We start from the raw sequence: 17,925 nt of genomic DNA on the forward strand, positions 1-17,925 counted from the left end.
CAAAAATAAAAAAAAAACTATATCCCATACCTCTCCGGTGCTCAGTCACGTCCCACTCTGTAAATCCATCTGAAGGGGTTAAATAATTTTACAGCCAGGAGCTCTGCTAATGCAGCTGTGCTCCTGACTGTAAAATCTGGGGAATGAATTGAAAGCAGGGGAACGTAGCATCGCAGACTTGCGGTGCACTTGAGGGGCCGGAAATATGATGTATTTCATGGGGTTTTTATGTGTTTGTAGGATTGATAGACATCATTGTGAGAGTTGAAGCCGTGGCCAGCGATGAACCCTGTGACGGGAGTCCGGTAGTTGTGCCCCATGAGGGAAATCTAGACATAGTGAAAAGAAAACTTCTGGTCAAAGTAAGATCTTAGGAGGCGTATATGTATAAAGTACTACAAGTAACAGCGGGAAGGATTGGAACATGATTCACATTTACATGGTTTATTGTTCTTCTCTGTTATCTAGGCCAGAGGCGTCACAAAAGAAGATACTGAAAATGAGATCATATGTGTGAACGGTAACACTCCGATCATGTACAGATCATATATATATATATACAGCTTGGTTGTGGGTTTTGAGGGGATCAGGCAGAAATCGAATTCGCCTGATCGCGCAGTTTTTTCTCAAGAAATTCGATTAGCGGAGACGTTATTCCCTGCAAATGTAATGTTCCTTATTATGCTGTGGAGGGCTCTCCAGACCCCGGAGTGTAATAAATATAGTATGTAAAAAAATAATAAAAATCGTTATTCCCACCTTCCACTCACTTTTCTGGCCTCCCCGCTATCCACCGCTACCCATCCGGTCCTCGCCGGATCATGTGACCCCCAGCCGCTGTCAATCTTGGGTCCTTTCATGCTCCACCGGACTTCCAGCTTTCAGGGCGCCCCGGGAGGGTCCTTCAAAGCCTCTTGGGAGGTCAGAGGTGCACGTTGTGATGTCATGACACTGCTGACTTCCCGTACATCTGTGCAGAACAGTCCTGGGGGCCATGACACCCGAAGGTCCGGTGCAGCGCGAGAGACTCGATGGTTCCAGCGTACATCAGACGGTGCAGCGAGGAGCGGATGGGTGGTGATGAATAGTTGAGAGGCTGGAAAAGTAAGCAATGAGGTGAGTATATGATTTTTATTTTTTTAATGGATTGAGGGCACATTGTAGTTTAGAAAATGGCCATTTTGTCGGAGCCTCGCAAGAGCGAATTACAAAAAAAAAAAGAATCCTCATTTTGACGAATGTGGATCTTTGTAAAATTCAACTCGAATTCAGTTCCACTCGAATTTATTTACTCCTCTCTAGCAGAGAGCCTGATTCCAGTGATATCACTTTCTCAGCGGTTTGCTATAGTTTCAGTACAATCAGTGTTTTATCAGCAGGAGATTATCACTGCAGGACTAGGTGTCACCTGCAAGCCAGCCAGGCTAATCTGTGTAACCCCACCCCCACCACCGATTGGCAGCTTGCTCACAGTGTGCACAGTAAGCTGCCAATCAGTGGTGTGGGCGGGGTTATACACAGCTCAGCGTTCGGAGCACTGCGTCATCTACAGCAGCAAAAACGGTGATTCTTTTAAAACTGCGGCCCAGTAAGTGACACATCGCTGGAATCAGGGTCTCTGCCCCTACATCATTCTGCTCTCAGATAACATAGTAAAAACCTGCTGACAGATTCCCTTTACGTTTTTTTTTCTCTAAGCTTCTTTATAGAACTAGAGCTTAAAGAATGTGAACAAAAAAAGAAAAAAATATGAAAAATGGTCTTAGTTTTTCTGTAGATTTCATTGTTTTTTTTTTTGTATGAAATCACTTAATTCTGTTTCCATATGATTTAATGGGCAAGTTACTGTCATGATTTTCGTGTGTATTTTTTTGTTTTATAAATGTCCTTTTGAATGTTTTTTTTTCCGTCATAGAGAAACCCGTGGGAAAACACATGGAAAACATATCTGCACTTAGAGCATGCTGTGTTATGAAAAAAGTGGCAAAAATGCAAAAAAAAAAGCACAAGAAATACAGCAAAAATAATGGAAAAATGCTTCAAATAAAACATTACATGTTTGCTAAAATAGAACAGTGGAAAAGATTTTTACAGTCAAACGTTTCTCATTATAACATGAAGCAGAATTCACAATACAAACTGCGTACATTATGAAATAGATCTGTGAGTGAGAGCTCATGAGTCCAAGTGTATTCAGTCTACGCTCGTCCTTCCTGACTGGCAGGTGCAGCTTGTACTGAGCAGTGTGAGAATGGCAGGGAGGAGGGACACTGGGGAGCTGCCAATCAGGCTAGGTGGGCGGAGACTCAGCAGCAGAAGGAAGGAGGTACATTGAGCAGTTGTCAATTAGATTGGGTGGGCTGATTGAAAGCAGCTGGGAGGAGGGACACTGAGGAGCTGTCAATCAAAGTAGGTATGTGGATATCCAGTAGCAGGAAGGAGAAGCACTGAGGAGAAGTCAATGAGGCACAGAGGATGGAGATTCAGCAGCAGGAAGGAGGCACCTTGAGGAGCTCTCAATCGGGTTAGGTGGGCGGAGATTGAATTAAAACATTCAAACAGTATTTTCACAGCAAGTATACCATACTCATGAGGTCTAACAGATCTATTTCATTATGTATGACTTTCCATACATATCAAAAGCTTCTCACAAAATTAGAATATCATCAAAAAGTTAATTTATTTCAGTTCTTCAATACAAAAAGTGAATCTCATATATTATATCAAGTCATTACACACAGAGTGATCTATTTCATGTGTTTATTTCTATTAATGTTGCTGATTATGGCTTACAGCCAATGAAAACCCGAATGGCATTATCTCAGTAAATTAGAATACTTTATAACACCTGCTTGAAAAATGATTGTAAAATTGGAAATGTTGGCCTACTGAAATGTATGTTCAGTAAATGCCCTCAGTACTTGGTCGGGGCTCCTTTTGCATCAATTACTGCATCAATGCGGCATGGCATGGAGGCGATCAGCCTGTGGCACTGCTGAGGTGTTATGGAAGCCCAGGTTGCTTTGGTAGCAGCCTTCAGCTCATCTGCATTGTTGGGTCTGGTGTCTCTCATCTTCCTCTTGACCTACACGCAACCTCCGATCCTCTCAAGACCTCCTTCTCTACTCCCCTCTCATCTCTTCTTCCCACAACCGCATCTAAGACTTCTCCCGTGCTTCCCCCATACTCTGGAACTCTCTACCCCAACACATCAGACTCTCTCCTAGCATAGAAACCTTCAAAAAGAACCTGAAGACCCATCTCTTCCGACAAGCCTACAACCTGCAGTGATCCTCAACCTACTGAACAGCCGCACAGCCAGCTCTTCCCTCTCCTACTGTATCCTCACCCATCCCCTGCAGACTGTGAGCCCTCGCGGGCAGGGTCCTCCCTCGTTATGTACCTGTGTCTTGTTTTTTTGCTCATGTTTAATGTATTTGTCTAAATTTGCCCCGTTCTCATGTAAAGCGCCATGGAATAAATGGTGCTATAAAAATGTATAATATTAAATAATAAATAAAAATAATACCCTCCTTGTGGAGTGTGTCAGTGACTGCCTTCTGGACATCTGTCAGGTCAGCAGTCTTCCCCATGATTGTGGAGCTACTGAAACAGACTAAGGAACCTTTATAAACTCTTAGGAGCCTTTACAGGTGTTTTGTGTTAATTATTCTAATTTACCGAGATAATGACTTTTGGGTTTTCATTGGCTGTAATCAATAATCATCAACATTAACAGAAATAAACACGTGAAATGCATCACTGTGTGTAATGACTCTATATAAAAAATGAGTTCCACTTTTTCTATTGAAGAATTGAAATAAATTCACTTTTTGATGATATTCTAATTTTGGGAGAAGCACCTGTAGATCGACAACTATTAAATAAGAATTCAACTTTAGTTTATTTTTTGTTCTTTTTTTTTTTAACGTTACTTTTGGGAGACGTAGTAACTATATCTGTTCTTCTTTTTCTAGATACTGTTCCCAGAATAGATATATCATTCGCAGTTAATCTTCCAAGAGTATTTGTGGAGAAAACTCAGAGCGCGTGTATTGTCGTGATGGGTAAGATCAAACATTTCCCATCAAAGATCTAAGCGATAAATCGATGTGTTATGTATTAAATGTATAAACCGGACGAAGTGAAGTTTACAACTTAAATCTACCTAAAAACTTTGTAAAAAAAACTTTCTAGATTTCGGATTGATCTTGGCTTCCATTGCGCTCTATACTCGGGTCACAGACCTTTAGGATTGAGTGCCTGCAATGATTGTAATCAAGCTCATTTGTAGATCCCAACTTCTGAACATTTTGTCGCAGGGGACGGTCTCGGGTTATCACTGCAAAACCTTGACAATTTAATAACAATGCCCTACGGCTGCGGAGAGCAAAATATGATAACCATTTGCCCTATGGTAAGTGTGCTCCTGTATCTGGACGTCACCGGACAGTTGACTACTACACAAAGAGATACCATCATATCCTACCTGCAAGATGGTGAGTTATTTCTATTCTCAGAGGTTCTCTATAACAAAGTCCTTGTACCATCCCCTAACTACTATCCCAATGTCGCCCCTCCCCAGGATATGCTCGAGAGCTCCAATACAAACACCCCGATGGCTCATTTAGTGTATTTGGGATGAGTGATCCAGAAGGAAGTTCTTGGTGAATATATTTCCTCTCCTCTCACTTGACTTTAACTTTCTTTTCTCCAAGTAAACAATTAAAAAAAACGCAAAAAAGCAAATTTTAAAAATTTTGCAAAATGCAACTGAATTTCCCTCCTTCCCACTCTCCCTGACTTCTACTTAGAGCGAACCTGTCACCAGGTTTGACCGATATGAGATACGGTCACCGCCTTTCACCCCTGATATGCAGCATTCTATAAGGCCAGTCTCACATGTCCAGATAATTCCGGTACCGGAAAAATCAGTACCGGAATTATCCGTGTCCGTGTATCCGTGTGCTCACGCTGCACATCAGTGTGGCACACGTGCGGCAGCCGTGTGCCGCCCGTGTGCCAACTGGGTACCACACGGACCGTGCAGGAGACAGCGCTACAAGTAAGCGCTATCCCCTGCTTTGGGTGCTGAAGCTCCATTCATTTCTTCTCTCCAGCAGCGTCGCTGGAGAGAAGATATGAAAAATCATTTTTTTTTGTTTTTGGTGTTTAAAATAAAGATCCCTGTCCCCAACCCCCTCTCACCCCCTCTGCGCCCGCCCGCTGTTAATAAAATACTCACCCGGCTCCCTCGCTGCTTCCTCTCTGCGCCGCAGCTTCTCCTGTATGAGCGGTCACGTGGTACCGCCCATTACAGTGATGAATATGCGGTTCCACCCCTAAGGGTTTTCTAAAGAAAAATACACACATATAAAGACGTAGACATAAAAAGAATAAAACACATAAGACAAGGACACATTAAAAATGATGATAATACAACAGATCAGGAAGGGAGAGGGGTAAGTCCATCGTGAGAAGAAGGGAAAAACCGGACCAAGACCAGCGACACCCCTCGGACCGGACCTCCCCGCAGGTGAGTATAATAAAAGTTATTTTCCTTGTCCTGCAGGTCGGGTTGGGGGCAGATATACAATATTATAAAATGCTGTACATCAGGCCTGAAAGGTGGAGGCCGTATCTCATATTGGCCAAACCTGGTGACAGGTTCCCTTTAACTTATTAACCTACACAAAGCTTTGGTTAATATTGCCCTGATTCATCAAGATTGCCATTCTCTTCGCCGGTCTTGATGAATTTGGTGCATCTTGTTCCAGTGCACACCTCATCAGGACTGCGCACATATTAATGAATGTGGCGCATCTTTAGTTGCTGCTTGGAACCGCCATATACTTCGGTTGCAATTTACATCACTCTTATGGAGTAAATGGTGATGAATTTGTTGGGTTTGTTTGGCCATGCACCTTTCCATGAGTTGGCCAAGTTTGCCATCACTTGTGAGAAAGCCAAAAGCAGAAAAAAGTTTTGCACAATTGCGAGTAGCATAAAAATTTTGCAATATTTCAAGCAATTTTGCAGCAGAAAACTGGTGTAAACTGCTTGATTATTCCGCCCTCTATGGACAGAAAGGGAATATCGTCATCCACCGGCAGACTTTCTCCCCACCAGGATCTGTGTCTTCCTATTTTCCACTCGGGCAGCTTTATATTCCTTTTCCACAATGTCCAATGTTTTCCATTCTACTCTGATTTACTCTGAGGATTTTCATCCTACTTGTCACTTACAGAACTGTCTGTGTCCCTAGGCTCACCGCACTCGTGATTAAGTGTTTCTGGCAGGCTTTCTTCTACATGTTTATTGATATTAATGTGATAAATGAGGCTTTGGTATGGCTCGGACAACAGCAGCAACCGGATGGCTGCTTCATCATTCGAGGGATAGTCATTCACACAAACATGAAGGTAACACTGATGAGAGAACACAAGCTTCGCCTTATGTAGCCACAATCTTGTTTCTAAAGTCGCACAGCTGTAATTAAGGTCAAATCATTCACAATACCACAACCAGCTCAACTGATTTTGACCCTTTTGGACAGAAGCATAATTATATTTTTCCCATTATGAACAAGAATTTGACTAAGATTATATTGCTCCACATGTACAAGAGTATAACTACAGTAATACTGCCACTATGTACAAGAATATAACTACTATAATACTGCTCCTATGTACAAGAATATAACTACAGTAATACTGTCCCTATGTACAAGAATATAACTACAGTAATACTGCCTCTATGTACAATAATATAGCTACTATAATACTGCCCCTATGTACAAGAATATAGCTACTATAATACTGCCTCCTATATACAAGAATATAACTACTATAATACTGCTCCTATGTACAAGAATATAACTACTATAATACTGCCCCATGTACAAGAATATAAATACTATAATACTGCCCCATGTACAAGAATATAACTACTATAATACTGCTCCCTATCTACAATAATATAACTACTATAATACTGCCCCTATGTACAAGAATATAACCACTATAATACTGTCCCTATGTACAAGAATATAACTACAATACTGCCCCTATGTACAAGAATATAACCACTATAATACTGTCCCTATGTACAAGAATATAACTACTATAATACTGCTCCTATGTACAAGAATGTAACTACAGTAATACTGCCCCTATGTACAAGAATATAACTACTATAATACTGCCCCTATGTACAAGAATATAACTACTATAATACTGCTCCTATGTACAAGAATATAACTACAGTAATACTGCCCCTATATACAAAAATATAACTACTATAATACTGCTCCTATGTACAAGAATATAACTACAGTAATACTGCCCCTATATACAAGAAAATAACTACTATATTACTGCTCCTATGTACAAGAATATAACTACAGTAATACTGCCCCTATATACAAGAATATAACTACTATAATACTGCTCCTATGTACAAGAATATAGCTACTATAATACTGCCCCTATGTACAAGAATATAACTACAGTAATACTGCCTCTATGTACAAGAATAAAACTACTATAATACTGCTCCTATGTACAAGAATATAACTACAGTAATACTGCCCCTATATACAAGAATATAACTACTATAATACTGCCCCCTATGTACAAGAATATAGCTACTATAATACTGCCCCTATGTACAAGAATATAACTTCTATAATACTGCCTCTATGTACAGGAATATAACTACTATAATACTGCTCCTATGTACAAGAATATAACTACTATAATACTTCTCCTATGTACAAGAATATAACTACTATAATACTGCTCCTATGTACAACAATATAACTACTATAATACTGCTCCTATGTACAGGAATATAACTACTATAATACTGCTCCTATGTACAAGAATATAACTACTATAATACTGCCCCTATATAAAAGAATATAACTACTATAATACTGCCCCCTATGTACAAGAATATAGCTACTATAATACTCCCCCTATGTACAAGAATATAACTACTATAATACTGCCCCTATGTATAAGAATATAACTACTATAATACTGCCCGCTATGTACAAGAATATAACTACTATAATACTGCCCCTATGTACAAGAATATAACTACTATAATACTGCCCTTATGTACAAGAATATAACTACTATAATACTGCCCTTATGTACAAGAATATAACTACTATAATACTGAACGCTATGTACAGGAATATAACTACTATAATACTGCTCCTATGTACAAGAATATAACTTCTATAATACTGCTCCTATGTACAAGAATATAACTACTATAATACTACCCCCTATGTACAAGAATATAACTACTATAATACTGCTCCTATGTACAAGAATATAACTACTATAACACTTCTCCTATGTACAAGAATATAACTACTATAATACTGCTCCTATGTACAACAATATAACTACTATAATACTGCTCCTATGTACAGGAATATAACTACTATAATACTGCTCCTATGTACAAGAATATAACTACTATAATACTGCCCCTATATAAAAGAATATAACTACTATAATACTGCCCCTATGTACAAGAATATAACTACTATAATACTGCCCTTATGTACAAGAATATAACTACTATAATACTGCCCTTATGTACAAGAATATAACTACTATAATACTGAACGCTATGTACAGGAATATAACTACTATAATACTGCTCCTATGTACAAGAATATAACTTCTATAATACTGCTCCTATGTACAAGAATATAACTACTATAATACTGCCCCTATGTACAAGAATATAACTACTATAATACTGCCCCTATGTACAAGAATATAACTTCTATAATACTGCCTCTATGTACAGGAATATAACTACTATAATACTGCTCCTATGTACAACAATATAACTACTATAATACTACTCCCATGTACAAGAATATAACTACTATAATACTTTTCCTATGTACAAGAATATAACTACTATAATACTGCTCCTATGTACAACAATATAACTACTATAATACTGCTCCTATGTACAGGAATATAACTACTATAATACTGCCCCTATATAAAAGAATATAACTACTATAATACTGCCCCCTATGTACAAGAATATAGCTACTATAATACTCCCCCTATGTACAAGAATATAACTACTATAATACTGCCCCTATGTATAAGAATATCACTACTATAACACTGCCCCTATGTATAAGAATATAACTACTATAATACTGCTCCTATATACAAGAATATAACTACTATAACACTGCCCCTATGTACAAGAATATAACTACTATAATACTGCCCCTATGTACAAGAATATAACTACTATAATACTGCCCCTATGTACAAGAATATAACTACTATAACACTGCCCGCTATGTACAAGAATATAACTACTATAATACTGCCCTTATGTACAAGAATATAACTACTATAATACTGAACGCTATGTACAGGAATATAACTACTATAATACTGCCCCTATGTACAAGAATATAACTACTATAATACTGCCCTTATGTACAAGAATATAACTACTATAATACTGAACGCTATGTACAGGAATATAACTACTATAATACTGCCCCTATGTACAAGAATATAACTACTATAATACTGCCCCTATGTACAGGAATATAACTACTATAATACTGCCCCTATGTACAAGAATATAACTACTATAATACTGCCCTATGTATTGTTGCATGAATAGCCTTATATGAGAATCAGTAATTATTTTGTACATTTTAACTTCAATTATAGAATTTTAATAATCATTTAGTGAAACAAGAGCCTGATATAAAGTTCCCCGTGACTGTGATATGAATATATTGTATTTGTTCCAGGGTGGGGTGGAAGACGACGTCTCACACAGCTGTTATATCATAACTGCTTTCTTGGAAGCTGGCAAGCCGCCGACTGTGAGTACAATGAAGGGCATGTTCCCCGGATGCCTGGCAGGTGGTGCAGGAGTATGGAACAGGGGCACACATCCACATTATAGGGCCATAGTGATAACATTGGCTTTGCATTCCTGCTAAAAAGGGCGACAATTGAGCCACTTTTTTTTTGTTCAAAATGTCAGTATCATTAATGTCATTCATGGGTGTTACAGGATGCAGAAAACATAAGATATAATAATAATAATAATAATAATAATAATAATAATAATAATAATAATGAAGTGTCTCCTAAATCTACCAGGACCCTATAGTGGCTCAGGGGCTCTCATGTTTGAGAAACCAAGCTGCGAACATAACCAATCCGTACACCATGGCGTTGATGGCGTACACCTTTGCACTGGCCGATGACGTGCCAACCAAGCAGATGCTTCTGAACAAACTTTTTCTAGTTGCGGAGTCCTCAGGTAATGTAATCAGGGTGTGTGGGCGACGGGGTATCATGTATGATGGCGGCCATAGATTGGTCGTTGTCGAATGATTACGTCATTCCCATCAATGTTGTGATGGAAACGGTATTTCTTCTTCATTCCCGAGTTATGGAACTGTTGTTTGGGAAGGACAGGGGACTCGTTCCTAAATAATTCGGGATACTGTTATGGACAGAATTTTGAAAATTGCATTTTATACGCCCCCTATAAGCAATGTGCAACCATCGTGGCGCATGGTATGGCCATAGAGCCTTCCATGGTTTTAGAACATGTTCACACAGGGACGATACAATGTGGAATTTCTGCACGAATTTTGGAGGAATTTTTGAGTCGGCAGCATCAAAATGGATGAGATTTTAACAACTCTTATTCACGCAATGCAAAAAAAAAAAAATCTGCTCCCGAATGGATTTACCGTAAATATGCTAAATCAGTAGAAAATTAATTAATGTTGGGAATTTATTGTGAATTTTCATCGAGTTAGGTGGTGAAATTTAAATCCATTGCTGTGTTCAATGGAAAGTCTAGAAAATGTTTCTTTCAAAAAGTTTAAAGTGGAAAAAAAACAAAACAAAATAAATTTTGGAATTTGGAAAACCCTGTCTTAATGGCTTTAGTTTGATTGAAAAAATCCAAAAAACCCCAACTGTGCTTGACCCACCTTTCTTGGGTCCAACGCTGAGTCTCCACCGCTGCTCCCGGTGTCTGTTATTGTCTGCAGCGCCTACAATATTCCAACAGCACTGCAGCCAATAAGTAAGCTCAGCCGCTCTGCCTGAGATGACCGCACGAGACGCTGGGCTCCGTTATTGTCTGCAGCGCTGTCAACGTGACATCACTGCTGCAGACAACCATAGTCACTTGGAGCAACAGCAGAGACTCAGCGCTGGACCTGGGAAGGGTGAGTAAGGCTTTTTATTTTAAATAAACTGCTGTAGGGGAACAGAGATTATCTTAAACCTGAAACCCCCTAACTCTCTGAGAGTTCCTTTGACGGATCCCTGCTAGTCTTTATGCGTCTGTTCTCCTGTGATGATGTCTCCTTCCATGTGACTAATCCAGTTAGAGATGTTGAAACATTATTGCAGAAGGCCGGTTGTACAAAGGGGATCAGGCAAAGCTTTCACGGAAGCGCCAGGAGAGAAGTTTATAGTTTTTTTTTTTTGTTTTTTTTTTACTTATTTACAGTAGCAAAATCTATAAGCAAGTTCTGCCACATGGGAACATGTTTTTACAACGAATTTGACTTTTTGTAGCACCTACAGATGCGATGGAGATGATTCAACCCTCAATCCTAATTCAGTTTATCAGCAAAACATGCAAAGTTTCTTCTTTTGGAAACGAACAAGGAAAATAGAAAATGTACCATGATCACCAGAAATCAGTACAACCCCTTTAAAAAGTTAGATGACAACTTGTCTCTTCAGAATTCTTCATAGGTGTTCGGTTGGGGTCAGATTAGGAGACACTTGGCCACTGAATTGCATTCACCCTGTTCTTCTTCAGAAGTGCAGCAGTGGCCTTAGACGTGTGTTTTTGATCAGTCATGTTGGAGAAGTGCACGTCTACCAAAGGACTTTGGACTCCTCGGACCTTTACACCATACAGTTTTGAAACCATCAGTTCCAAAAACATTTATCTTGGTCTCATCCCTCCAGAGTATAAAGTCCCTGTAGTCTTCATACTTTTCAGCATGGACCCTGGCAAATAATAGGTGGCTTTTTTGTGCACGGACTTTAGGAGAGGCTTCCTTCGTGGATGACACCCATGTATGGGTGACAGGAAACACTCACCCCCATTCAGCTTTCTACTTCTTTAGGAAACTGCAGTGAACTTGCTTGCAACCTTCTTCCACACTTGTCATCAGAAGATGCTCCTGTTTAGGTAGTAACTTCTGTGGTCACCTGGACGCCTTTGTGAGATTGTTGCAGCTTTAGACACCGCCATGCTTCACTATAGACATTACCAAGTCTTTGCATACTTCACAGTAGGCAGCATTGAGCCATCGTCATGCTTCACTGTAGGCATCAGTAAGCCATCAGCAGCCTTCACTGTAGGCATCACCGAGCCATCACCATTCTTCTCTGTAGTCAGTCATCTCTGAGTCACTGCCATGTTTCCCTGTAGGCATCAATAATCTCTTTCCTCTGATTTGCTTCTTCTGACCTGGAAACTTATGCTTCGCTGTAGACCACCGAACACTGCTATACGTCACTGTAGAGTCATTGTAGGCGATGAGCCACTGCTATTCATCACTGTAGGCATCCCCAAACTGCCACAAAGCTTCATTTTAGTGAGGTTGTCCTTTTCAGTCATTATTCCTTTTTTCAAACGTACCGCTGACCTATAAGCCTGAAAAGTTCAGGTTTTGTTTAATTGGTCAACATAAAAGAGCAGCTAAACTTGTGTGGCTTATTTATATGGTTTTGAACATATTGAAGATGATTTTTTTTTGTGTGCTTTGAGTCAGTAGAGTTGGCATCTTGGAGTTCAGGTAAAAGGAACTTCATCGTTTAATATGCACCATACTATACACACTGAAACCTGCTTGAGGTGGTGTGTAGTTACTTGAAAACGTTGACCAATGTCCTCCTCCGGAATCTGGTGACAGACAGTGATGGCTTCCTCTTTCTGCTGCATCCAGGTAGTTGGGCTTTGCAACTTCTGCTTCCAGCTGTAACTTTAAGATCATTCCATGCACCTGAATCCTGATCTTCTCCTAACTTTTTGGACCACTCTCTTGACAACCCAAGAATATTAGCAACCAGGAGGCCATATCCCACGAGGAATGGGCTAAGATTCCACAGAAACGCTACTAGATGCTGCTGTCTGGCCATGCATAACTTGTGCATCAGGACAGGACAGTCAGAGGGTCAGCAAGTCATAACAGCTAGAGAGGCTCTACTAAGTATTAAAGATGCTGGTCATGAAGGGTGTGCACTATTCTGAGACTGTAGTCGTCAGTAAAAGTGGCATTTCTTCCCGAATTTGGAGAAATCACTTGTTATAGTAGTCGTGTTGACTTGAGCTACTGTATTTGTGTTGTTCTTGTTTCATTAGTTTATTGAAAACAGCAGAAATTTTGTACATTTTGCTAATAAATCTAGGGTATTATTTTGATGGCAACTGTAGGTTAAAATTGATAGCGATACTTGAATTAAAACCACTATATAATTCTACATGATAGATACGGAAATTGACTGTGGATTTAGGTCCGCAGTGGTTGTTTTTTGCCAGGTGAGAAAGTGTCGGAAATCTTCCATTTTTGCAGTGGTTGTAGGAAAAAAAAAACTTTATCCAATGTCATCAAATATATTATTCCTGTTGTTGACGTCCACGCAACATGTCTCTCACTCAGGAGACGACTTGTACTGGACGTACTCCCTTCAGAACTATCAAGGCACCGCCAGTGTGGAGTTAACTGCATACGTTGCGCTGGCGTTACTTACTGGCTCCGCGATTCCGGCAAGTGACATCGGTAAAGCCCGTCGAATTGTTATTTGGTTGATCAAACAGCAGAGTCCCCAGGGGGGATATGGCTCCACGCAGGTAAAGTTTCCAGAACGTTTGGTGTCTTTTGCGCCATCTTCTTCTTGTACAGTACTAATTTCTGCCTTTCACAGGACACGGTTGTTGCCATTCAGGCTGTGACCAAGTACATGGCTCTTACGTTCAACGCGAGAAGTTCCTTTGTCATTACGGTTTATAGCGGCAGAACAACTGTGGCGACGTTCAAGGTGGCTCAAACCAATCGTCTTGTCCCCCAGAAGTCGCCACTACCAAACCTTCCCGGCAAATACAGGCTGCTCGTTGAAGGAAATGGATGCGTGCATGTTCAGGTGACTTACGAAGGGCTTCATGTATGTATTTGTGGGTCCCAAGCACTGACCCCCTGAGGGGTCTATAAGAAAAACTGCCACAGCAACCAATCACCGTGCAGCTTATAGTTTGCCAGAACTGCATGAAAAAGTGAAAGCCGGGCTCAGTTTTCATAAATGAGGCCTAAAATGTGCTTTGCACTGAATAAAGCCTCATTCATCACATCTGTAGCCCAGTAAACCGATCGTCCATAGCAACCAATCCCAACGCTGCTTTTATTTTACCAGAGCTGTTTAAAAAAATGAAACCTGAGCTGTTAATGGTTACTCTGGCAAAATGAAAGATGAACATTGATTGGTTGCTATGAGATACAAAGAGTTATCCTTTTAGACTGTTTTGATGAACGGGGCCTAGTTTTCTTGTGAAGTTTGCACAGGATGATGCTTATCGGGAATCATTTATCAGAAAACTGGTATACAGTAAAAATGTCCTTGTTGCTAATAGTATTCAATAAATAGCAGCTCTCCTGCCCTGTGCCCGCAGCTCTCCTGCCCTGTGCCCGCAGCTCTCCTGCCCTGTGCCCGCAGCTCTCCTGCCCTGTGCCCGCAGCTCACTCCCCTTGGGCCTTCAGCTCACCCATCCTGGGGCTCCAGCTCACCCGTCCTGGGCCTTCAGCTCACCCATCCTGGGGTTCCAGCTTACCCGTCCTGGGCACGCAGCTCACCTGCCCTGTGTCAACAGTTCTCACACGCTGTGCCCAAAGTTCACCTGTCCTAGGCCACCAGCTCACTTGTCCTGTGCCCTTGGGCCCGCAGCTCTCCTACCCTGGGACCGCACCTCACCTGCCCTGGGCCCGCAGTTCACCTGCCCTGTGCCTGCAGCTTATCGTTCCTGTGCCCACAGTTCCCACACCGTGGGCATACAGCTGCACATCTCGTATCTTCACAGTATAGACAATTGCCTTCAGATGACCCAAAAGCATCTGAAACAACGGATACTGGAAGCCTGTGCTAGTATTTCTTGTGTCAAGAGTGGGAGAAGAGGGTTGCACTGACAATCCAACACAATGGGCAGCACTTTGAACACATTTTATAAGTGGTCATAAACTAGTAAATAATTCATGAAAGAATAAAGTTACGTTAAAACCAAGCACACCATTGTGAAATTGTCAATAAGTTTGATGTGTCACATGACCCTCTTCCCATTGGAAAAAATAAAGTTGAATCTAAAAAGGCCGACTTCAAAATGGCCGCCATGGTCACCACCCATCTTGAAAAGTTTTGCCCCTCCCATATACGAATGTGCCACAAACAGGAAGTTGATATCACCAACGAATCCCATTTAATTTAGGTGTATCCATATAAACGGCCCACCCTGTAGAGGTGATACATGGTGGCTGCAATGTTTGGGAGACTCTTGTTAATTTTCCTTTTAATTGAACATTTTTTTTTTTTATTTCTATTATATCAGTCACCTCCTGACCTTTATTTCTTACAGAGCGTCACAAAATACAATTTGGACCCAGTGAAAGTCGGATCAGCATTTACTATTGATGTCGGAGTTTTTGGTGACTGGAATTCTTGTATTTTTACTATTGTTATAACAGTCAGGTAATCTATATATTGAAATATAAATGAACCATAGAAATAAAAATAATTCCACTGCGCCAAAAGATGAACAAAATCCTACAACAGCAACAGCAACTAATAACAGAAAATATGTAGAGAAAAGTGCGAATTGGTCAAATTAGTTGTGATCGATCATTCAGTTTATTTATCTATCTAGTTTTCTATTATCTATTTATTATCTATATATTATCTATCTATTATCTATAATCTATTATCTATCTATTTATTATCTATCATCTATCTATCTCTATCTATTATCTATTATCTGTTTTTATCTATCACCTATCTTATCTATCTATCTATCTATTATCTATCATTTATCTATTATCTATCTATCCATTATCTATCTAGTATCTATTTATCTATTTATTATCTATCATCTACGGAAAGAAAAAATTGGATCCCTAAAGAGAAATGCTAGTAGCTATCATTGATAATCATTGATAAATCATTGAAAGTTTCTAAATTTACTGTATATATCTCCTGATGAAAGCAGCTAACTAGCATAACAATAAGGACTGTGCAAAAAACTGTACATACATCAGAACCACAAATGCATATGGAAAAAACAAATAGACCATAAAAATACTCTTTATTAAAGATTGATAGTTAAAATACAGACAATGCTAAACTTGGGGCTAATAAGATGCATGGTGGAGAGCCGAAAAGAAACTAAGTGGCACCACCAGGAGGTACAGTAGGCAAGGATGCAAAATAAATCTCAATATTTATAAATAGATAGCAGTCCAAGAAGTGTCTAGTCAATGCAGGATTAGATATTATTATATCCAGAGAATATAGAGGCTACAGCAGCCAAAGACATCTGTTGCTTTTCCTGCGGCGTGCCTTCATCAGGTGAGTGTCGAAGGCACGGCGCCGAAACGCGCGTAGGGGAAGTGGCACCATCGCATGGTTTGGTAAGGACTGTCTGTACTCTTTAGATAGTAATGTATTATTGAACAGTCCTGTGTACCGAGGCTTTAGCGTTCTGTTTGATGTCTTTGGCTGCTCTAGCCTCTATATTCTCTGGATATACTAATATCTAATCCTGCATTGATTAGACACTTCTTGGACTGCTACCTATTTATTAATATTGGGATTTATTTTGCATCCTTGCCTAGCTCCTGGTGGTGCCACTTACTTTCTTTTCGCCTTTCCACCATGCATCTTATTAGCACTAAGTTTAGCATTGTCTGTATTTTAACTATCAATCCTTAATAAAGAGTAATTTTTTATGTTCTATTTACGTCTTTATCATCTATGTATCAGCTATCTATTATCTATCTATTATCCATTTATCATCTATTATCTATCTCTCTATTATCTATCTATTATCCATCTATCTATCTATCTATCTATGTATCTATCTATCTATTATCTATCTATTATCTATCTATCTATCTATCTATGTATTATCTATTATCTATCTATCTATTATCTATCTATCTATGTATTATCTATTATCTATCTGTCTATCTGATAATCATTTCTGTTGCCCCTTCACAGTATCCCGTTTGCACACTACGCTTCTCCATTCTCATTCATGGGACCTGATGTGGTTCCCTGCACAGGCAGACGGCAGGGTGCACAGCTGGGAAGGAGACCCATGAAGGCCCCTTCATTTTTATCTTCGGAAGATTGTCCCTAATATCAGATCACTGTCATATCATTAAAACATTACCTGTAATTTCTTTTGCCACAGGTACATTGGACAAAGAAATGTGACTAATATGGTCCTTATTGAAGTGGGAATGCTATCAGGATTCATAATATGGGACCAAACGGAAATAAGGGTAATATAACAGCACTGGTACCTTGATTTGCTTCCATAATTAGTAAGATTAGGAAAGATTAGGGCAGAGATGTATGGAGAGGACAGGTTATATACTGGAGATTAACTGTAGGAGGTATCAGGAGATTAGGGCAGAGATGTATGGAGAGGACAGGTTATATACAGGAGATTATGTGTGGGAGGTATCAGGAGATTAGGGCAGAGATGTATGGAGATGACAGGTTATATACTGGAGATTATGTGTAGGAGGTATCAGGAGATTAGGGCAGAGATGTATGGAGATGACAGGTTATATACTGGAGATTAACTGTAGGAGGTATC

At 39.8% G+C, this 17,925-nt stretch overlaps 1 protein-coding gene across 1 annotated transcript; it reads left to right on the forward strand.

Moving 5' to 3' along the window:
- The first annotated feature begins 10,157 nt into the window (after positions 1-10,157).
- Positions 10,158-17,614, forward strand: LOC138666858 (alpha-2-macroglobulin-like protein 1). Its single transcript, XM_069755039.1, has 5 exons — positions 10,158-10,341; positions 13,724-13,914; positions 13,989-14,204; positions 15,682-15,794; positions 17,515-17,614. The coding sequence occupies exons 1-5, from the start codon at positions 10,248-10,250 to the stop codon at positions 17,612-17,614; spliced, it is 714 nt and encodes a 237-aa protein (XP_069611140.1). The 5' UTR covers positions 10,158-10,247.
- Positions 17,615-17,925: the final 311 nt, after the last annotated feature.

This window comes from Ranitomeya imitator, chromosome 2, assembly GCF_032444005.1.
Source record: "Ranitomeya imitator isolate aRanImi1 chromosome 2, aRanImi1.pri, whole genome shotgun sequence".
Taxonomy (NCBI): domain Eukaryota; kingdom Metazoa; phylum Chordata; class Amphibia; order Anura; family Dendrobatidae; genus Ranitomeya; species Ranitomeya imitator.

Bases quoted from the DNA above. Each gene is read 5' to 3' on its own strand.
- LOC138666858 (XM_069755039.1), top strand. From the start codon at position 10,248: ATGGCGTTGATGGCGTACACCTTTGCACTGGCCGATGACGTGCCAACC. The intron at 10,342-13,723 runs GTAATGTAATCA...TCTCTCACTCAG, and splicing joins TCTAGTTGCGGAGTCCTCAG to GAGACGACTTGTACTGGACG. The intron at 14,205-15,681 runs GTGACTTACGAA...TATTTCTTACAG, and splicing joins ATGGATGCGTGCATGTTCAG to AGCGTCACAAAATACAATTT.